This window comes from Sesamum indicum, linkage group LG6 (assembly GCF_000512975.1).
Source record: "Sesamum indicum cultivar Zhongzhi No. 13 linkage group LG6, S_indicum_v1.0, whole genome shotgun sequence".
NCBI classification, from domain to species: domain Eukaryota; kingdom Viridiplantae; phylum Streptophyta; class Magnoliopsida; order Lamiales; family Pedaliaceae; genus Sesamum; species Sesamum indicum.
Window position 1 is genome coordinate 20,510,840 of NC_026150.1, and position 23,353 is coordinate 20,534,192.

The 23,353-nt window shown below is 35.8% G+C and overlaps 3 protein-coding genes across 3 annotated transcripts; 1 reads left to right on the forward strand and 2 right to left on the reverse strand.

The window, feature by feature from the left end:
- Window positions 5,990-10,047, reverse strand: LOC105165246 (tubby-like F-box protein 3). The gene is made up of 6 exons (XM_011084198.2): window positions 8,937-10,047; window positions 7,919-8,006; window positions 7,586-7,715; window positions 7,331-7,510; window positions 6,626-7,103; window positions 5,990-6,392 (listed from the first exon to the last, which is right to left on the reverse strand). Exons 1-5 carry the CDS (start codon window positions 9,285-9,287, stop codon window positions 6,632-6,634), a joined length of 1,221 nt encoding a protein of 406 aa, XP_011082500.1. The 5' UTR covers window positions 9,288-10,047; the 3' UTR covers window positions 5,990-6,392; window positions 6,626-6,631.
- On the forward strand, window positions 11,744-18,254 carry LOC105165247 (sodium/hydrogen exchanger 2). The gene is made up of 14 exons (XM_020694536.1): window positions 11,744-11,920; window positions 12,026-12,144; window positions 12,386-12,483; window positions 12,950-13,009; window positions 13,689-13,735; window positions 13,842-14,036; window positions 14,719-14,765; window positions 16,146-16,212; window positions 16,337-16,437; window positions 16,530-16,631; window positions 16,816-16,954; window positions 17,045-17,107; window positions 17,341-17,424; window positions 17,685-18,254. The coding sequence occupies exons 1-14, from the start codon at window positions 11,744-11,746 to the stop codon at window positions 18,003-18,005; spliced, it is 1,620 nt and encodes a 539-aa protein (XP_020550195.1). The 3' UTR covers window positions 18,006-18,254.
- On the reverse strand, window positions 22,156-22,862 carry LOC105165249 (classical arabinogalactan protein 26-like). The gene has a single exon (XM_011084201.2). The coding sequence runs from the start codon at window positions 22,746-22,748 to the stop codon at window positions 22,350-22,352; it is 399 nt and encodes a 132-aa protein (XP_011082503.1). The 5' UTR covers window positions 22,749-22,862; the 3' UTR covers window positions 22,156-22,349.

A 23,353-nucleotide genomic window follows, 5' to 3' on the forward strand; every position in this document is an offset into this window, starting at 1 on the left:
AAACAACAGGAGATCTACATGTAATTACACCAAACCTTAGAGAAGCGAAGTGTAATTATTCCTTTTTATTTTTATAATGCAAATTAATATTGAAATTGAATATTATAATAAAAATTAAAAGTATTTAAAAATAAAAATAAAAATATGAAAAGAGCTAAGGTTAAACTATTTTGAAAAAGGATAAATCAATATTTATAATTTTATGCAGAAATAGATAGAGAGCTACCTCTATATAACTTTTAGTTTAAATAAATTTATTAAAAAAAATTCAATATATTTTTAGCAATAAATTGATAAGCATTTATTTTGAACAATTGCCTATCAACTTATTGTTGATAAAAATTGAAAAGAGTGTGTCTTTTGTTTTTTAACTTTTTAAATTAAGTTGGTTCAAACCAAAAGTTATAAGCAGCTTCCTACCAACTTTTATGACTTATTAGTACAATTGTAAATATTAAGTTACTTCAAACACTCACAGCTTTTACCACTGCTTAATTTACAACTTATTTCTATCATAAAAGTAGACCAAATATGTTGGGCTAGGTGAATTATTCATTAAATTCAATATCATGAAAAAATAAAAATGAAAAATAGAAGGCATAATCACACTGTCATTCTCTGAGATTTGGTGTAGTTACACGTAGATCCCCTGTAATTTGGGAAATTACATCTAGCACTCTTGAAATTTACTTCTGTCTAACAAATTAGTCGATTAATTTGTCAAAATTCACCGAATTTGTTGATATTAACAAAGAAATTGAAAAAAAAAAAACTATATTCACCCCTGATTGACTTATTACAGGTTCAATAAATCTTTTTATGACCAAATTACCCTCGTACGTTTTCACGCGTGAATGCATGTGAGGAGGTATATCTTCATCGTTATAAGTGTAGTTTAGTTCCAAAAAAATTGTTTGACTTATAATAAATCAGTAATAAGTCAATCAAGGATAAATATCGATTTTTATTCAATTTTTTTATTAATATCAATAAATTCAGTGAATTTTGACTAACGAAAATTTATGTATAATTACACTAAACCACGGGCAGGTGTAACTATCCAAAATGGAATTTAATGGAGGGGCATTAATTATCCAAGAATATGAACATAATAATAATAATAATGAGGTGATCCTATTCCTATTTCGGATCCACCAATAATTTATGGTATTGTTTGGGCCTACCAAATTGTGTTCTGTAACTTTAGTACGTAAATGTAAGCTGACGACAAAGCAATAAAAATGGTTAAGTAATTGAAAGAGAAAGAAAAAGAAGTTAGATAATGAGGGGATGGCCATTGGCCCCTCTTGCAATGAGTGAACCATTTATTTAACATATACTCTAATAAATACACCGACCCCACCCACCTACTAATCATCTCCCACTCCCATTTTCATCTCATTTCTTCTTCTTCTATTCCCAATTTGATTTTCACCTAATTATTTAAATTATTCATTTTTAAAAATAAATTATAAATGGGATTCAACTTAATTACAAATATTTCTTCATTCTTTGAGAAATTATCAAAACTCTTCTGGTTTTAACGATCGTCCAACAACTAGCCTAATCCGTTGGTCTTTATTAGACTTTTATATTTTTTTTTGTGGTAAACTGACTAAAATACCTTTTGTGGACTATAAATTATAACATTACTTATTTATTTAGAATTTTTGAACTTTTTTTTTATGGACTAAGTGAGTAATATTTCAAAATTTTCACCCATCTCGTCTAACAAGCAAATCCATTCGTTAATCATAATTCATAGAATTTACTAATAATAGCAAAAGTATTGAATGAAATCTATATTTACTTTTGATTAACTTATTATTGGCTTATCCTAAGTCAATCAAAATTTTCCTGATCAAACTATCTATATACATCTTTACACACTAATGCATGTGATGAGGTACATCTCCACCCTTATAAGGGTAGTTTGGTTAAAAAAAGCTTTTTTTTATCAAACTATCCTCGTACATCTTCATACGCTAATGTATGTGAGGAGGTATTTCTTCACTCTTATAATGGTAGATTGGTCAAAGAAAAGATTTGTTTGACCTACAATAAGCCACTAATAAGTCAATCGATACTAAATCTGAATTTTCATTCAATTTTTGTGATAATATCAGCAAATTTGATGAATTTATTCATTAGACAAAAATAAATATCAAATATACTAAATATAATTTTTTAAATCCTAGAAAATTTTATATGTAATTACATCAATTATCAATTATTATCCCTTTTTTTTGTTATGGGGTGGGGTGGGGGTGGGGGGGAGTTTGATTTGATAAATTTAAGTGGATATTGAACGTGAATAGTCGTGGCCGGCCTTGGAGTGTCTTGTTTTAGGTTAATGTTTCTTTGGCATTGCAAGTGGGAAAAAACCTTTCCGACACTCCTTAAGAATTGATTTGTTTGATCATTAACGACAAACACTCCCTTCAATTTCCTCTTTAATTATATTTAAATGGGCTTTTGCTAAGTTTATTTAAAAGATATTATAAGTTTGCACGTAGGTTTTATAAGATAGTTTTAACGTTATAACACGTTAGATCTTAAACTAAAAATAAATTCAAGAAATGTTTGGATAAAATAAAATTATAAATTTATATGATGTTTGCAATGTTAAATTTGTAATTAATTTTAAAAAAATTATTACGATTTTAGAAATACGTTAGCACTTCTTTTAAAGCTCTTGACGTCTGCTTTTAAAGTTTATAAACTCTTTTTTCTAAAGAAAAAAATTAGGAAAAATTACATTCCACTCTCTTAAAATTTGGTTTAATTACACGTAAACTTCATGTGATTTGAAAAATTACATCTAGCACCATGAGGTTTGCTTTCCTCTAACAAATGAGTCGTTCTATTAGTCAAAACTCATCGAATTTGTTGATATTAACAAAAAATTTAGAAAAAAAAATCTATTTACCTCCGATTGACTAATAAATATTTATTGTAAGTCAAATAAATATTTTTATAATCAAATTACTGTCATATGCCTTCACACGTTAATACATGAGAGGGGTTATACCTTCAAAGTTATAAAGGTAGTTTAGTCGGAAAAAAATTATTTGACCTGCAACCAGTTAGTAATAAATCAATCGAGGATAAATATCAATTTTCATTCAAATTTTTTTGTTTGTTAAATATTAGCAATTTGGTAAATTTTGACTAACGGAAACACTTTTTTGTTATACTTCCAACAACCTCAAGATGCAATTTCCCAAACTAGAGAGAATTTACGTGTAATTACATCAAATTTCAAGAGAGGGAAGTGTAACTATCCAAAAATATTATTAAATAATTTATAACATCTTATACGATATTTTCAAGAACTTATAAGCTCACGCAAGTATTCTCGGAAATATACTATAATCAGTATCGATTTATTGAAAAATATAATGTCTTTTGAATAATTTCAATCAATAATTAGATTAAAAAATTTTAAAAATTATTGCAACTAACCATAAATTGTAATCACACAAAAAAGAAAGAAAAAGAAAAGAAAACTATAATTAAGTATTAGGGTAAAAAAGATTAGATTGAGGTGCATGGAACAGGAATTTGGAAGGTCATGATCCGGGGCCCAGATATTATCCACTGTGGTCCTCAGCCACAATCTACTGGCTTTTAATTCAATGATTGAGATTCATTTGACAATTTATTGCCCACCATAGCCATGCATGGACCACTCATTTTAAGTGCCACAATGCTCCAAAAACATTCACTAAATACTCACAAATTAAAAACCCAAAAAAAAAAAAAAGGCTATAAACACTTTGATTTTATTTTATTGGTTAATATATAAATTGTGAAAATAATTGATGGGGTATTTATATAGATGAATTTGAAATTATAAATTTCAATTTTTTAATAGAATAATTACGTCTTTATCTAATAAATAGGTTCCTTCATTAACCAAAATTAATTGAATTTGCTGATATTAATAAAAAATTTGAATGAATATTGATACATACCCTCGATTGACTTTACTGATTTATTGCAGGTTAAACGGGTTTTTTTCTGATTAAAGGTGAAGACATACCTCCTTACATGCATTAAAGTGTAAAGATGTATTAAGGTAATTTGATTATAAAAATATTTATTTAACCTACAATGAATAAGTAATAAGTTGATCGGGGTAAATATAGATTTTTGTTTAGTTTTTTTGTTGTTGATATCATAAATTCAGTGAATTTTGACTAACTGGTGGATTTATTTATTAAATGGAAGGAAACCCAGGTATATTAAATATAAATTTTCAAATCACAAAAAATGTACGTATAATTATATCAAACCTCAAGGGAGGAGAGTGGAATTATTCCTTCATAATAACAATAAATCATTTGAATTTATTTGGAAGATTTTAAAATTATATTTAAATACATTTAATATATTTTAAATTCTTTTGTTACGAAATCATTTGAAATCATTTGTTCAAATTCTTTCGTCAAATCAAAATCAGTGGATCCAAAGGTAGCCTGAAAAAAAAGAATAGAAAGGCAAATGTACTTTTCTGAGGACCATTGAAAGAGGCCCATTTAAATATGGGCTTTTTCCGGCTGATAGGCCCACAGCCCACTACGGCTACCTATTTATAAGTTCTTCTGGCGTCGTTCCGGTAAACCCTAACCCTGATTGGTAGCTGGCCGCCTTAATTCTTCTGTATAGAATCTGAAATGTGACGATTGTCGATTTCTTCTCTTTATTTTTGGCTGAAACTTCCAGTTTTGAATGGGCTGAGATTAACTTATGCCGGTGATGACAAGAGTATTGGCAAGAGCGGCAGCACCATAAACTGCGCATCCACGGGAGCTTCCGTGGGGTGATTGTCGCTATGATGAGTGTGCCAATATGCTAATCTGAGGCCTTTGATTTAATTCATTTTTTATTTTTTTTTCCTTTCTCGTGCTTCAGAATTTGAAAAGTTTGTTCTGGCTCCAGAAAACTGTGCTAATGTGTCATTGCGGGGTTTCTGGAGTTCTGTCAATCGTCATCAATGCAGGGATATCGTCGTCGCTGTACAGAATTTTTTCTCTTTTAATGTGTGTTTGTGATGTGCAAAATTTCTGGAAAATTTTTCATGAAATTAATTTGATTATTATTGAAAGGTGTATATATAATTTCCATCAGGATATTAAAATATTGATTATCAATTATATTGACCTTTCTTTAACAACCACAGAATTTTGATAAGTTAAAGGTTATATTGGGATTATCTTAGTGGAAATTACAATGGATTTTTATGAATTTTGATAGAATTATAATTTTTTTTTATTTAAAGAATTATCAATATCTGTAATATATGATAAAATTATATAACTGTGAAGTTTGAAATTGTTGTTATTGTTGTTTTGTTTTTGTTAAAAACATTGAAAAATTAGAAAAAAAAATTTCAGTCAGGTGGATGAGAAAAGTTATAAAATTATCACCCAATTTATAAAAAAATATAAAAAATAAATAAAATTATAATTCATAATTTATAAAAATATTTTAATTGATTTATAAAAAAATAATAAAAGTTTAACAATTTTACTAATTATAAGACAACCGTTAAAAAGTAGAATGTATAAATAATATTTAAATAACGATCAATATAATTATGTTAAATTTCAAAAGAGCTAATCGTAATTTCTCCAAAATTTTATTGTAATTACCTAGATTAAGAGGATCCAACCTCTATATAAATGTCTCTTTTAGTGAAATTCGTCTAGACATCCTCAATTTGGTCAGGCAACATCATTTTAAGAAGTCAAGCTTGACATTCGTTTGGTAGGTCATTCTATAACATATTGGACTCCGAATGTGTGAAAGTGATAAACATAACATCATATTTGATAGGACTTAGAGTTGAGTTGTTGTGCTAAAAGGATTTGGAACTTGAATGACCTGTGTGTTTAGGAGCCTAGAATTTAAAAGTCGTAGCATGTGCTGCAATTGCAAGTGCAGAATCCTGAGCCCAAGATTCCAAGACAAAGAGCATTCAAGATGGAGACAGAACAAATCAAGCTTTTCCTTAGTCGATTAATAGCCAGGTTACATGTAAAATTTCTGCTGCTATCACGCATGCATTATGTGAGATCAGTTGGAACAAGATTCCACACACACATGGATACAGGACTGCAAACAGATTGCAGGAACTACCCTCTGGAGACCTTGGGAATGCGTGAGAAGAAGACGTCACTGAAGCCACATACGGCTTCCAAGAGTTTGGCTCATGCCAACTGCTACAGAATGTGTATGTACAGTAAATTTAAAACACAAACCAAAAAGCACAGCTAAAAATGAGTTGGCTAGTCCAGCCAGGCAGCAGGGAGTGATGCAGTTCTTTAGTTTGTTATCAACTCTACACGTGATTTTGGGCTCGGGTTCTGCTGAGCGCCTTCCAATACCTGCCGAGTTCAATAAAAGGTCAGAGGGGACAGATGCGTGGACTGCCACACAGTATAGATTTCTGTAAATGCTATAATTTCATACATGTCAACAAGAAGTATGGAAACATAGTGATAGAATAACAGAGCACCAAATGGCCGATTCAAACATGTCTGCAAAGGAAAGAACCATTTGAAATATTCACTGAGATCACTTTCGATATTGCTGTTAAGTAGTCAGACTAGCATAGCACCTGATGTCATTCACATGCAATTTTGGTGTCAAAGCTGCTAAGACAAATGGCGAATGCTTGGAAAGCAGAGATCGGATACTGATAGTCCATGGTGAAGATGTCTTTCCCGACTTTCCCAAATTGGAGAATGACATTCTCCTGCTCTTGTCCACCAGCTTCATTTTCAAGAGAGGCAACTAGCTGAAAGTTCTTGACTGAAGCGACTGTTACACGTCCGTTAAAGTTGAGACACCAGCATTGTAGTTGCTCGTGCCATCTAGGAGCCTTGTTTTTCAAAACTAGCATTTCATCTTTCGGTGTCAACAGAGGTCCAGATCGGAAACTATCTGTGCGAGTCGATTTTGACCTGAAAAATGGGAGTGAAGGAAATGAATCGAAGTTGCCAGGCAGGAATTCAGTTTGTGTGGGAGCCACGCCTTCCGGTTCAATTGCAGAAGTGGGTATAGTATCCATGATGCACTGCATCCGTCTTGGTCCCCTGTTTCATTATATGTATATATTTTAGTAGGTGAAAGGCATGACACTGTTGCAACGCATCTCTTTCACATTCAAAAACAATGAGAGTTATACTGGGAAACGATCACTTTACTGTGAAAGTGTTAGAAAATACAGTGATTCTCACTTTCACTGAATAACATGAATCCTGAGAAAATATAGCTTGTTTCACTTCAACATTAAGATTATGTCAGAGGGACTAATAATCACCTTGAACCCAAGACGTTCAATTCATATGAAATGTGCGCCACAGGATAGTTGCCTGCAGGGACCTTGGGAGAGACTTGTCTCATTCCAACTATCCTCGTCGAACGAGACTTAGTAACTTTAGCTCCAGCATTAGGGGGCTGAGCATCATAGATTGTGAACTTGGTTCCCAAGAAATTAGATCTGTCACAACAAAAATGATGAGTTTTAATCTGCAAGGGTTGGGAAGCAGGCAGCAATCTCATACAACAGATTTACCTCAACTTCCCAATGTAGTTGTTGCTGCCCTTTGATACATCATCAGCATTAAGAGATATTATGTAGTCAGTATAAGTTGGCCGTCTACATCTTCGAGCGGCAAGAAGGAATTTCCCATCATCATTCGAAGCTGTGAGAAACAAAGGTGTGAAGAGTGAGCTAGTACAGCTTGAGAAGCAGAAACCAACTGTCTAGTGTAACTTAGAATTTTAGAATATGAAATCAGGGTGCTAGAACCATAAGTTTGGAACTATTTATTTAATGACGAGAAAAGCTACACCGGTGTAGGTAGCATTAATAGATGAACGATCAACAGACAATTGAGCATTTTACCTTGGCTCAAATTGAGGTAAAGGTGATATGTTTGATTGCCACGGTTCCGCTTAATGAAGCACTGAATTAGGGTGTCTCTTGGACCAGGCTGCGAAACAACCACCAAGTCTTATTTCAGCACATGCTAGTGAAAGGAAGACGAGGACAATAAGTAAAACAGGTGAAATTGACTAGTCAAACTCCAACATTTCACCAGCATATTATAATTTCTTTCACATAAACTAAAATCATTTGTAAGTGAAACCATGTCTTTTGTTGTTTTGTAACTGAAATTAGCATATGGACATGAAACTTATTTTCTTTATTTCCAGTCTTCATTTCATCATTGCAAACCATGCTAGTTCATCAATAACAGCAATATGTGCTAACTTCACATTGAGCAAGAATCTAAAGACAAAAGCAAAAATGTTTACTCCTTAAACTAACAAAAGACATTTTATCATCCACATACAGGATCTTGACCAAAGCCCATTTGTCAGCAGTCCGACATCAGAAAGATCATTCTAATAAAGCATTGAGAAACATGCGGATTAGCAATTGGTAATTGAAAAACACGGAACGAAATAATAACATTTTGAGCATAAATCAGATACAAGGGAGTATTGCAAGTTGAGATAAAATAGAAAGGGTATCAATGTCTCCATCTTTTGACATAAAAGCACTGCCAAAACAAAACTGCACTAAATCCTCCTATCCCAATTCCCAACAGGTTGTACAAAGCCACAAGACTAGCCCTCCTCATTGTGAACAAGTTGATGCCGTATGTTAAGAAATATTTAGCAAGCTCCTCCAAGAACTCCCATTATGACTCATGATAATATATTCTATTCCAAAGACAAACAGAGAATATAATCAAAATTATGCAAATGCATATATCAGCTGTATCAGGCCAATTGATAATATTGTGTACAATTTTCTAAAATGAAGCTTTGAGAAAATGAGAACTCTAAAGGATAATATAGTGGCTAAACATGAAATCATACCACAGGCAAAGGCCATGAGCACAAGCAATACAAACCTGCTTCAGTGAAATGGGGAATGTCATCTTTCCAGAGACCTCCAAGTTTCTTACTATTTCCTTCATGATTTCTCTCCAGCTTCTACAAACACCAGCACAAGCAACCACATTCTTTCTTTGGGGCCACGAACACTCAGATTCCTCAATCCTCATAAGCACATCCCTCAAGAGCTCTGATGGCATATTTGCCCAGCAACTCTGCCTCAGAGCATCCACAACAGTCACCCGACAGTCCTCAACTACACGATGAGACCTCGACCTCATCCCATAACCAAACCTCCCTTCGAAACCCTTCCTAGATATGCTCCCAAATTCACCCTTCATATCCTGAATTATACTCTTGAATGACATAATTAACCAATGGGAAAATAAGCTCCAAAAACCAAATATCTTTCTACCAACAGCAATCAATAAAAATAAAATCCCATAACCCTGCAAAGCTAAAGCCTAAAAACCAAACTTTGATGAAGTATCATCAAACCCATCTCGCCCAAAAAAAAAAAAAAAAAGAAACACAGAAAATACTCTTTTAAGGTACAGTTTAACACCCGGTAATCAAGCTGCTAGCGCCCAGAAAACATGCTAAAAGCTTTTCTACTAAAACCCCGACAAAAGCAATCTTTATATCACAACAATATATTCCAAGAACAGCCGCTAACAAAGAAACATTTGCACACAGTTTCAAACCTACAGCTTCAAATCCTGACAAAAACAAGGGGAAAAAAGGTCCCAAACAAAAGAACTATCACAAGTACACATCAATCTAAACGCAAAACAAACACATATCATGAAAACTCAGCATTCCCAGAAAGAACCCTCCAATGAACCAGAGCCACACAGATCTATACAAAAACTATTCCTTCAGGACAAGATCTTTTTACATGGTTGTTAGGCAGAAATAATCTAAATGGAAAAGAAAAAGGGTTTTTATTAGGCAAGCAGGAAGCGATTTTGGAAAACTCATCTGGTGGTGATTAGAGCTTGATAAAGCTCACATATTAGAAAAAATGGAGTAAGAATGAAGAGATTAGGGTTGGTGAGGGTATTTTTCCGTGAATTCTTGTGACCACTTTTTTGCTGCTTTATGACTTGGGTTTTTCCGCGGGGGTGATAGTGTTGAGGATGTCCCTTTTACTATACTGTTTCATCATTTTAATTTACACTATCTTATGAAATTGCAACATCTTACAAATACAAATTTAATTAATAAAGCATGTCTTCTTTTTTAAAATATTAAATTAACTTATATCATGTTGGAATTCACGAATTCAATTCAAGAATTTCAAATTCATGATAATAAATTCATCAAATTTATTTCGATAAATTCTTACCATTTGTATTGTAATAGGTTTTAAATGAGCTTGCATTCGGATTGAAGAATTTGAAATTATGAATTTCAAATATTTGATAACAAATATTTTAAATATATTTGGATAATTCAAATTTAAAGAATCTCAAATTCTTATATTTTAATTTTAAACTAAAATTTGATAAATATGAATGAATTTTATTTTTTTTCTCTAAATTCTTCTTTTAAATCTAAATAAACCCTAAAATTCTTACTTCAAATCGTCTTTTCAAAATTCAAATCCTTACATCCAAATGCAATCTTGAACTTCAGTGGTAGGTACATAATATATTTCACAATTCACGAAAATCATACCAACACGTATTAATTCAATTGATAAAGAACGAACAACTTCTATTATGGATTTTGATTTTCTTTGCCGATGTAACAACTCTTTATTGGATATTCCGTGAGTATCTGTATAAATAATTTATTATTTTGAAAATTTGTCCTAACCCCTAATAATAATTGAAGTCGAAATCATCCAAACTTTTTTCAGAAAAATAATAAGTATGATTTCATTTATTTACTTTTGGAAAAAGGATTGCCGTAGAATGTAAACAATAAAAAGGGCATTTATTGCATTTGTAAATCACCATATTCTTAGCATATTTCACACACACACACACACTAATAATGCTAAAAGGTGTTAGATAATAAGTTTGATAAAAGTACAATATTTTAATCCACTCAGGAAATCTGATTCTTCTGGACCATATGTTCGGCATTTTGTGGTGGGCCCAAGAATTATACCATTCTCATTAATTCGGAATCTCACAGCCCACAATAGGCCCAATGCGGCCCAATAACTGCAGGCGCACATGTTCCCTCATATACAGGGGAACTGTGTTCCTGTACGTTTAACTTTCGCGGTATTCCAACTGCCATCATCATATTCGCACGCTCTTTGCTTACTACACTCATTCAATCTTTTCTTCTCTGCTCTCTTACACTTGAAGCAATTAGTATACAACGTACAGAGTCGCGGAATAGTGAAACCCTAATTGATTTGCTATCCATCGGGTCGACGGTCGAGTTACACAGGTATTCATCGATGTTTTCCCTAGTTCTTATTCCATGCACCCTTTTTTTTTTTTTTCTTTTTGAAGATTTGATTAGTGATAGAAGTAGTTATATTCAGAGTTAATGTATTTGGATGTTGGAGAGTTGATTTAATGGACGTGAAGAACGGTGATAACCTTTTTTCTCGATGAAGTGCTAATTCCGCTACTGAGTTATTTCGTTTTGAAGTATTTTTCTGTTTACTGATTGCTTTGATTTGATTGGTGATCTAATACGTTTGGTTGGGTACTGAAGCTTCGACTGCAATACGATTATATTCTCTAGTTCTTGATGACATCTTTTCCCTACTCTTATTTGAACTATTCTTGTTTTCTGAGGCAGAAGAAAGGAGGGGAACGCTGCTTTCTGCCGTCTGGTTGAGTAGTAAACTGAGGATATGGGCGGTAGTGTAGGTCGTGTGTTGATGATGTTAGGGATTTTCACCTCTGATCCTGATAAGGTTTCCGTTGATTCCATAACGCTGTTTGTTACGCTCCTTTGTGCTTGCATTGTGATTGGTCATCTTCTGGAAGAAAATAGATGGATGAACGAGTCTATTAGTGCTCTTTTTATCGTGAGTTCCCCACATATTTTATTTCAGAAAAATCTTTAACTTCATTTGGTTTCATGGGTTAAAACTCTACTCTGCTTAAAAATTAGTTTGATGGTTTACTGGCAGGGTTTGGGTACTGGAGTTGTTATATTACTGGCTACTAAAGGAGCAAGCTCAAGGATCTTGGAGTTCGATGAAGAGCTGTTTTTCATATATCTCTTACCACCTATTATATTCAATGCAGGGTGAGTGATAAGTGTCTCTAATCAGTTTGTTCTATTTTCTGTTAGGTCTTGTGATCTCATCATGCATTTGGTTATAATTCCAGGAGTTCAGAAGTAATAAAATACAATTGTTTTCCTTATGCCTTGAAAGTTGAACCTGGGAGGGGTGAAGGATTATTGTTTCATTTTTCATTCCTGTTTTGGTTATGATAGTTCTTGTGAAATTGGGATCTGATAATTATTGTTTTTATATTATTGCCAGGTTCCAGGTGAAAAAGAAGCAATTTTTCAGGAACTTCATGACTATTATGTTGTTTGGTGCTGTTGGGACAGGGATATCCTTCTTCATCATATCATTTGGTATTCTTTCCACCATCAACTCATGCGCAGAAACACAGCTGAACTAAATGATGATTATATTCTATTTCATGTTATTGGAGTATCTTCTGTTCTAATAGTCATGGATAAATGAACATGATTTTTGTTTTTAATCTCTATCATTCGCATAGAATCTTAACTAGCAAGTTTCAATTAACCATGGTCTGGTACCAACAGGCTCTTTTGTCTTTTAGATGATTTCTAGGTTCCATTTGGAATTTTGGAGTAAAATACTTTGTCAGTCAGTTGAATAACAATATTATTATTTTAAACTCTATGCTACATAAGGCCTCACAATTGAGGTAGTGGTAGTGTTTTAACGGTCGCCTACTTATTTCTGGAAATTACAGTCTCTGCCTGTTTATTGCCTGTCGTTTGAACTACATGTTTTCCATATACATTGTATGGTTCTTGACTTAGCATAACACTAACTTTTAAACTGTCTCAGGTGCAAAAGAGTTTTTCGAGACATTTGATATGGGCTATTTCGAGCTCCGGGATTTTCTTGGTAGCTTCACCCTCTTCTTTATATGTTCATCTGGTGTTTGCTATTTAATTGTTCACATTTCTCTGGTGTTATTAACACTTGCATAAATGTCTTAGACACCACCGTCCTTTTGTCCTCCATTCTCTGGCCCCGTGCTTCCAAAATCATAGAAGATCAATTTTACCCAAAAGAAATGAGTCACTGTTATCATGTGGCACTGATGGAACATATAGGTGTTTGTGCCTATATCTTTATATTGGATTCAGGCAGGGTTACTGCTATAAATTTGGGGGAGTGGGGTCAATGGGCAATGGCTATTAACTATGTTGCCTATGTTGACTGTATCATGCTTATAGTTTAATTTGAGGTCTTCGTTGCTGGCCAGTGCTTATGCCTTTGGGTAACTTTGAATAAGTTAGCATGGATTGAATCAACTTTCTGTCGTCCTTTGTGTTTTATTTGGTTCACTTATCTGTGTGCATGTGTGCCTAAATTTTTCAGTACTATGGTTGATGTGTGCTGCCAATCAAATAATAAATAAATGCCTTCTTGTATGCTTATATTTGGAAGGTTTCATCCTGTGTCTCTGGTGAACAAGTTTAGTTCTTAAGTTGTTGTTCTTGCCAATGCTAATCGTTCTTTCCAAGTATAAGAGCTAAGCATGATGGCTTCTAAAAATTGTCCAACATCATTTATGCAGCTATTGGAGCCATCTTTTCAGCTACAGATTCTGTGTGCACATTGCAGGTCTGGATAAATTTGCAACTTGTTTTCTTCTCCAGGAAGGGGAAAGAGATACCTGATAGGAAATCGACGGAACGGTTCCTGACTGACTTTTTTGCCCTGATTGTAGGTTCTTAATCAGGACGAGACGCCTTTACTCTACAGTCTTGTTTTTGGGGAAGGCGTGGTGAATGATGCCACATCTGTGGTGCTTTTTAATGCAATTCAGAAGTTTGACCTCTCAGATGTTAACTCCAGAGTTGTCTTAAAATTCATTGGCAATTTCTTTTCTTTATTTATAACCAGCACTTTGCTGGGTGTTTCGGTGAGTTCTCATCTCATTCATTCATCACAATTGCAAGTTGGCAGTAGTCTGGTCAAATTTGGCTTCTCTAAGTTCTATGTGTTATATTCTTCCTTAGGGTTCAAATATTTCTTTTACTTGGTTGTGTTAAAAATTGATATTTGATCATGGGTAAGGCTTTATCAGGATGGATATGAACTGTTACTGTGTGGTCTATTTAATGTGTATGTTATCTTAGTAGAGATCCAATTGATTTGGATCAGCTTTGTTCCAGAAAACAATAAAACCTAGTTAAATGCAACTTCTGGAGGAGCAAGGAAAACTTTGTGAGAAGTTAACTTATCTTTTTCCCAAAGATGCATGCATGACAGGATAGCATAGTAGAAAAATGATGAGCAAACGAATGGCCAAGTCTGTGAGTTATGGCAACATTGAGCTCCAGATGAGATAGTGGTGAAAGAGAATAGAACTTCAGTCTGTAAAATAAATAAAGATTTTCTGTTGGTTGTTACCCATCTGCTTTCTCTTTTCTTTATTGTGGAATTCTCTGCTGGAATAACGGAAATGTTGCTTCATGATCACTGAAAGAAATTTATTTTAGGCATCTCGATGTTTTGGACTTATTTCACTATTATTCTCATGGACTCCTTAGCCAAAATGTTATCCTTGTCTGATCATTTTGTTTTCCTTTTTAAAAATGCAGATGGGATTGCTTAGTGCCTATATTATTAAAAAGTTGTACTTTGGAAGGTATGTAACGCTAGCAAATTGTTTCAGTCTATCGTTTATGCATTAAGTGCCAGTGAATATGTGGTTTATTGTTGAATTTTGACATGCTAATTTATGCATCTGAGTGTAAGCGTGAATGATATTTCCATCAACTGACTAGATCCACAATGAAGATCATCTCAATTGCATAACTTGGTGAAATTGTCGAGTCCACCTTAGTACGATAGTTCCTCTCATTTTCTTGATTCTGAGCAAGGAGCCATGAGGAAATGTAGCCAGGGATGTTGACTGGATATAATAATATTTTTATCTCATGAAGGTGTTACCATTTTCCTATTCACCCTCAAAGCTCGAACCAAATAACAATTAGGAGAATGCAGAATGAAGGTTATCAAATATAGTATATTTGCATATAACAGATTAGTTTTGATACTTTTTTTTTCCTCTCTCCTCCATTCTTTTCCAGTAGCACAAAAGCAGTCTATCATTGTTGAACAACACCCTTATTCTTTTCCAGCAGCACACTTAAAGGGATCAAAATTTTGGTCATAGGAATTTAAGGCAGTCCATCTTTTTCATGCAGCACACCTATTCTTTTTCAGGGGTTGAAATTTTGGTCTCTGTCAATTGTTTTCCAGCAGCAAACTTAAGGCAGGCCTCTTTTTTCAAGCAGCACACTTGAAAGGTTGAAATTTTGGTTGCTGTTTATTATTTCCACAATTCCTTTTGCTTTTCACCGTTTGTCTGCTTCTGCTTTTCATTGGGGTCTCTAATTCGATTTCTTCCTCCCCACCTTTTCTCCTTCACCATTTTCATCAATGTCTTTAAGGTTCACTTTCAAAAACAACATTTCGATTTCATTTAGGAAGTTGGAAACTGATATGGGTTCTTAAGATTTTTCCTTTTGCCTTCGATTTTCACTTTTGACTGCGCTGGTAATGAGGAGCGCGGGACTGGGAGTTTGCCTTTAGTGGCATTGTCACTGCAGTCTATGTTGTTTTGAGAAAAAACCTAGAGTTATTTAATGATCATTGTGTAACAGGTTTCATAGACTGGATTCATCAATGTTTGCCACTGGCCACCAACATCATTGTAATCCCTTATCCAGTGATCTCTATTTTCTTGCTGGTCAAAAGATGCTCTATTGTTAGAAAAATGTGAAACTAAAACTCTATCTTCTGCTTCCTCCAGGGTTATTTCCTTTTTGGTTCCTAAGAGTTCTCGAACTTAGTACACCTTATGTAGTCATTAGCTTATGAATATTGATAAATGTTACTTGCTTTCCTAGTTGCTTTTATGTTGAAATTAATTTGTTACACAGATATCTGAGCTGACTTCTCTGTGGTAAGAGTGTTAAAAGATACCTATTATTAAGGTAACAGCTAAGATTTGAATTTTCAGGCATTCAACTGATCGGGAGGTTGCTTTAATGATTCTTATGGCTTACCTTTCTTATATAATGGCCGAGGTTCTTCTTACTTTTAACTCTGCTAAATTTCTGTTATATACTTTTGCAGTAAAATAGTCGTTATTATGGAAAAGTAATTAGTAATTACAGTTTACTGATCATGTTCACTGCACCCCTCTTTCAGCTCTTTGACTTGAGTGGAATTCTTACGGTGTTCCTTTGTGGAATTGTCATGTCACACTATACCTGGTATAATGTGACTGAGCGTTCTAGAATTACTACCAAGTAAGCGATACTTTTAGAAAATCCTCTCTCTCTCTCTCTACCCCCACCCATCGCCCACCATAACATTGTCTTATTTACTTGCTTTTCTGCAGGCATGCTTTTGCAACTTTGTCATTCATTTCAGAGACATTTATCTTCCTTTATGTTGGTATGGATGCATTAGACATTGAAAAATGGAAATTGGTGAGCAGCAGGTAATGTAACATCTACAGATTGCTAAAATTGAAGTAACCTATGCTATAATCTTTCTTCACTTCTAAATACTGATGATACTTCTGGTCAACTTCTATTCTTGCTTAATGTTGCTCCTTTTCTTCTTCATTTATGAGTTTCACGTAAATCTCTCTATTTACTCCGGCTCTTCTAAAACTCCTGCAGCCTTGGAAAATCTGTTGGAGCAAGTGCCCTGCTTCTTGCCCTAGTTTTGGTTGGGAGAGCAGCATTTATTTTCCCACTATCCATTTTATCCAACTTTTTTAAGAAGGCACAGAGTGACAAACTCACCTTCAAGCAGCAGGTTATTTTTTTGTAGAATTTTGAAATCTTGTTCTGTGGCTGAATTGCTAATGGCTGTTGCAAGCAACAAATAACATGCATGACTATACAGGTTACAGTTTGGTGGGCTGGTCTGATGCGAGGTGCCGTTTCCATGGCGCTGGCTTATAATCAGGTAAAAGGAAAAATGAGAAGTTTCTTAGTACTTATCCCTGGTGTGGGCACAGGAGGAAGTTAAACTCATGCAAAGCCTTGATTAAAATTATTGGAGAATTACATTGAACATTTTGACTAAATTTGACAAGAGTTCTGCTTTTGTATATTTCACGATTGCGTTATAGTATCTTCTGATCATGTACATTGTTCACCTGTGTTATAGTATCTTCTGACTTATGTTAAAATTTGCAGTTTGCCAAATCAGGCCATACTAAGCAGCCAGGGAATGCAACAATGATTACCTGCACCATTACTGTAGTCCTTTCCAGCACAGTGGTAAGAACTTCATTCTTGTCTATACCGTTCCAACTTTAGTATCTTTGGTTATGCTAAATTATCATTTTAGCTTAGACAAGGAGTTTTTCTTATGTGTTCGGTGTGGAAACATATTAAGCGCCATCAATTATGAGAACTATATTGCTGTTGCGACATGATGCATTCTGTTTGGTATTGCACACGGAGAATTTTCCTTGGACAAAATACATTGTTTCCTTTTCCTGGACACTGTAAACTCTAAACATATTTGTTAATTTTAGGTGTTTGGATTGTTGACGAAGCATCTTGTAAGGCTTCTGCTCCTTCCATCAGACCACAACAGAGCTATGGTTTCATCTGAACCTTCTAGTCCAAACTCAACGACTCTTCCCCTTCTAGGCTATGGCCAAGAATCAGAAGACGTTGAAATGGGCAGAACTGTTCCACGTCCACCGAGTTTACTTATGCTTCTAAGCACACCAACCCACACAGTCCACTATTACTGGAGAAAGTTTGACAATGCATTTATGCGTCCTGTGTTTGGTGGGCGGGGATTTGCAGAGTTCGTTCTGGGCTCACCAAAAGAAGGGAGCATCCACTAATTACAGCAAAGAAGCGACTGAAGGATTTTTGCCCCCTTCCAGTGCAGCGCTTACAACTGACCTACTATTAGATGGAAAATACAGAATGTTCATATCTATTATGTACATACATTTAGCTGGACCTATCAACTAACATTATATGGTGATTTGTGGGTTTAGCGATAGATTTGAGTTTTTCAGACTTATCTTTTGTATGTACATATGTTAGTAGAGTTTATTTTTATTCATTTCTCCTTATTTGATCACGTATCTATAAGTTGTCTTGTTTGAAACGCATTACTTCCCAACTCAAAATACGAATGAATCTGTGATGTGCTCAGAATTGTAGGGTAATATGGCCTGGCTCGGTGGGGCAATAGAAGTAAACTTGAAATCTACATAGGGAACAGAGAGTAAGCACTCTAATTATCAAGTCGGTCATGGAGTTTAGGTCGTAAGTCGAAATAATAGAGCTAGTAAATAATAAATGACGTAACTAAGATACCTGGGGTTCCATAAATGAGAAGCTTTTATACATTTGCACCAAGTAAGGATGCTAAGTGGATTTCTTGGGATCACGGCACATGTCCGCCATCCCTGAGATACTGCCACTTCCCTGTCTGTGTTGTGTCCCTTCGGCTAGAAAGGGTGCGACCCAGGTCTACACTTGTGCCCCTTCTCAAATTGTATGGCCGATAAATTCTTCTCTCTTGTGCGTTCGGCCAAAGTAGGGATGACACAAGGTTTCGCTCCCATCATCATCAGCGAATCAACATGTGGTAAGATTGTTGTACGTGTATCCGGAAAAAATTTAAGCCCAAGGATAAGCTTGAAGTCGTCCATCACCACGACAGAAAGCTTGGTCTTGCCCTCATAAGCACCAACCTTAATCAGCACAGACTTGGCCACACCAGCAATGGGTTGTGCGGCCGAGTTGATCGCCTTTACACGCCCAACTCCCTTCTCTAGCACAAGCCCGAGTCTCGCCACTTCGGAGCTCGCAAGGTAGTTGTGAGAGGCTCCAATATCAATCATGGTACATATCGGCTTGCCGTGAATCTTCACATCAACCCTTTCTTCCTAGGATTCCGGGGCTGAATTTCTTCTTCTTTTTTCGGCAGTTTCACAGTAAGAGTCGGGACAGTCTTTCTCGCAAGGGGTGGCACAACTCTCTTTGCCGCCATCGTGGACAATGTACTACACCATTGGGATACGACACCCAAATTGTCCTCATCCTCCTCCGAGTCATTCTCGCCACCTGCTGATGCTTGTGGCTTCACACTTTTCGAGGATGACGCCTTGTTGGTAAAGGTCGCTAGTGCATTCAACAATTGCTTTTTCGGGCAATCCCGAAATCTATGCGGACCATCGCATAGGAAGTACCCGCTACTCCTCTGCGGCGCGCCTTGCCTGTTCTCTTGGGGCTTGTTCTTGCCTGAATCGCCCTGTGAGCTATTCTTAGTGTGGGGCTTCTGCTCTCCCCCACCTCTGTTGGAGTTATTCCTGAACAATCTCGTCCCAACAGGCTTATTCTGCGTGGGACTAGGCGTCGCCTGCCTATCCCTCCGAGTCTCTGGGTTGAAAGCCAAGCGTTCGGCCGCTGTCATAGCTAAACTCAAATCAGTCACCTGTTGGCGCTGCAACTCAATTCTCGCCTACGGTTTCAAGGCTTCCATGAACATGAATAGCTTGTCCTTCTCCAACATGTCTTAGATGTTCAGTATCAGTGCTGAGAAAGCTTTCACATATGCTCGCACGGAACCTGTATGCTCCAACTTTCGCAATGCCCGCCTGGCATTGTACTCAACATTCTCCGGGAAGAACTGCTCTTGGATCGCCTCCCGTAGAAGGGCCCAGGTATCAAGTCTCACTTGATGGGCCTGTATCTCCACATACTTGGTACGCCACCACAACTTAGAGTCATCAGTCAGATACATAGTTGCAGTCGGCACCTTCCTTGCCTCGTCCTGCACGTCTGCTGCAAGGAAGTATTGTTCCATGTAGTTCTCGACCTCCTTCGCATCACAAGCACCGCTATAGGCCTTCGGTTCGGAAATTCGAATCTTAGCACCGGGGTCATGAACACCAACAAGCATGCTACTCACTCCACGCTGGAGCAGACCAATCTGGATAGACATCTGTTCCATATCACGCTGCATATCGGCAAAACCAACGCCTCTACAGGCACCAGCCATCTTGAATCACCTGCCGACATTCGTCCAACTCCGAATTCAACACCGTGATCTCAGACTCTAAGGAAGAGACCTTCTCCTCCAATTCATTCAACCGGGAGTGTCCGTCCTCCGGGTTCTCAGTTCGCTCGCTAGGCGAGGCTGCGTGTCGCGGGCTCTCTGCATCTTGCCCCGATACCTTTACAGCAGCAGCATTCGTTTGGGCCATCGCAACCCGCCTCGGCCCCTTCTCGGCACGAGGTTCTGATACCACCTCTCACGAGGCGCCTTCCGCAAAGCGCACCGTGTGGCTAGTAGTCCGCTAACTACTTCTGCCAATCTCAACATACACTCCCGCTCGGCACTAACGCAGCGCGCCGACAGGAATCACAATACGAAAGCAATAACGCAATGACAGCAATTCAAACACACGATTTCAAAAAGTAGATTGCACTAAACTAAAAAGTGCAAATACAATGATCAATATGCTAGAGCAAGGGGATTGTCTTGAAGGGGACTCTAATACGTTACTAAGCCAAGCTTCTTATACTCATTTCCCCCTATAATAGGATTAAAAAAATAAATCCTATTGAAAACACTAGATATTGAAATAGCTGAAAAATGCACATCAGGAGGCGTAACGTCCCCATGAGCAATCTAAACAACAGAAAGTAAATAAAAAATAAGTAAAAGACCAACACCCAGGACTCTAAGACTGCGGATGTCCAGCGTCTGTCGATGAAAGTTGATTGATCGACCATGTAGAACGTTTGAGTGGTCGAAATGCACGTCAATAATGCCGAGTGCACGGACGGCTCTTGACTGGTCGAAATGCACGTCAAGAAGGCCGAGTGCGCGGGACGGACGGCTCACCAGGGGTGGCCGCTGTCGGGCTTTTCAGTAGTATATTTTTTGCTACTCTTGACAAGCCCGATAAATCCAAATAACCAAATAATTCAGGTACCCGGTATCAAATGATCGAACTTTTTCTTCTTAAAAAGTATTTGAAAGCATGTTCGTTTGTTTTATTTATTAAATAATTTATGCCTGTAAATTGTAATTTATATGTACGGTATGGCTTGACTTTTTTCAATATTATACAAAAGTTCAATATCAAATCATAGCATCAACTCATTAATGTTCAAAAGTAATATAGCATCACAACTATTTAAAATAGTAGATAAAATAATCCAATTCATAATATTAATTTGGTAAATTACAACATTCTCTCCTGAAATTTGTTATAATTATGAATATTCCTCCTTGTTTAAAAAATTATTAATACTCCTTAATTTTAACGATCGTCTAACAATTAGTCAAATCCTTTAAGTTTCTATCAATTTTTTGGGATGAACCGATCAAAATGCCCATATGAATTAAAAGTTATAATTATATTTATTTTTTAAATTTTTTAATTTTTTATGAACTAAGTGAATATATATTTTTTTTTATAAATTTTAAAATTTTTCCATCCACCCTATTCAATTTTCTAGTGTAAGTCTTTCTTTTTTTAAGAAAAGAAAAAAAAATATAGTAAGAATAAAGTTGACAACTTCATACATTTGTCCAAAGATTAAATAATTTTATCAAACATAAAGAAGAATATTTATAATTTTTTAAACAACGAATGAACATTTGTAATTACGTCAAACTTTGAAAGAAATTGTAATTTACCCATATTAATATGACAAGTAAATCAACCCATTCATAAATAGTTTTCTTCTTTACCTTACTTTTTAATAGTATCAACAAATCTCTCTCTTTTCTTTCTCTTATTTTTAAATTTGAAATGTTTATATTTTATTATTATTTAAAAAATGTTGGAGCGCATTAAGCTCGAAACGAAAATTATAAAAATCATCCAACTCATTTTAGCCAAACCCGTTCGGATAAGGTCAGAACCCGAATAACCCAATCCGAATGGCCAGCCGACCTGTGAGTCTGTGACTATGGGAAGCAAGAATTCAACCAAATCAAGACAACCAGAGGAAAGTGTGATGAGAAGCACAGATATCTGAAGGCATTATTAAGGTACTATCTCAAGGAGCAATTCCCACAACAAAAGATACACACTACTGAACATGAACGCAACTACTTTATTCATAATCTACACAAAATCACAATGCAACAATGTGGAACTGTCAATTAACCAAACCCATCATACCTAATCGCCAGAGATAAACTAACCAGACAGCTACATTAAACCAAATGCCACCAAACAAGAAACCAACATTGGAATCAAGAAACCTGGCAGATTCAACCTGAGTGAAGAAGAATCCGGTAACAGCCCAGATGGCGGAAATGCCATATCAGGGCCTGGAGCTGCCACTACATCAGGGTTAGGTGGGCTAGGACTTGAGGGTATGATGGGAACTGATGATTCAGTTGGAGAAAGCTCAGAGCCAGCAGGTGAAGGAAATAGAGGAGTAATATCTGGAGAGAGTGCTGGTGGTGGAGATGAAGGAGAAATAGGATCAGGTAGCAATGCAGGTGCAGCAGAAATAGTAGAAGCTGGCAGGTTGGCTAGTGATGATGAAATTGCCATAAAGATGGATAAAAGAACAATCAAGAATGGGGTTATAGAGTATGCCATTAATGATAAGGGTATCAATGCTCTGCTATTTTTTTCTTTTTTTTTGTGACAAAAACAATAGCTTTAAAGGGTACTGAAATAAATGCAGTTATTTTGACAGAGAGATGAATGAGTGAATGATTAGAGACCGGAGTGATATCATGACGAGGGTGGGTTGGGGTGGGGGTTGGGGGGCGGGGGAATGAATAGGTGGCAGGGTGTGATTGGGCGGCACACTGAGGAAACAGCTAAAGATGTTGAGCAAAGGGACAAGAATTGATAAATGGAATTTGTTCTGGAAACACATGAAGGGTGAACAGAGTGATGCTGTCTTTTTCCTAAATGGCTGTTTGCTACCATTCACGAGCCCGTGAAATTCTTGTGTATGAAAAGAGCACATTAGTATTAATCAAATTCGTGCATAGGACAAATCGCCTTTCAGATTAGAATTTTGGGAGGGTTTTGGGCTCTCTCTCTCTAGCCTTTTACTTGGTTTTGTATTAGTTTTCTGTCTCTCTCTCTCTCTCTAGCCTTTTACTTGGTTTTGTATTAGTTTTCTGTCTCTGTCTCTCTCTCTCTATAGCTTAGGTTCAAACTTGGAATCGAAGGGATCGAATTCAACAAAT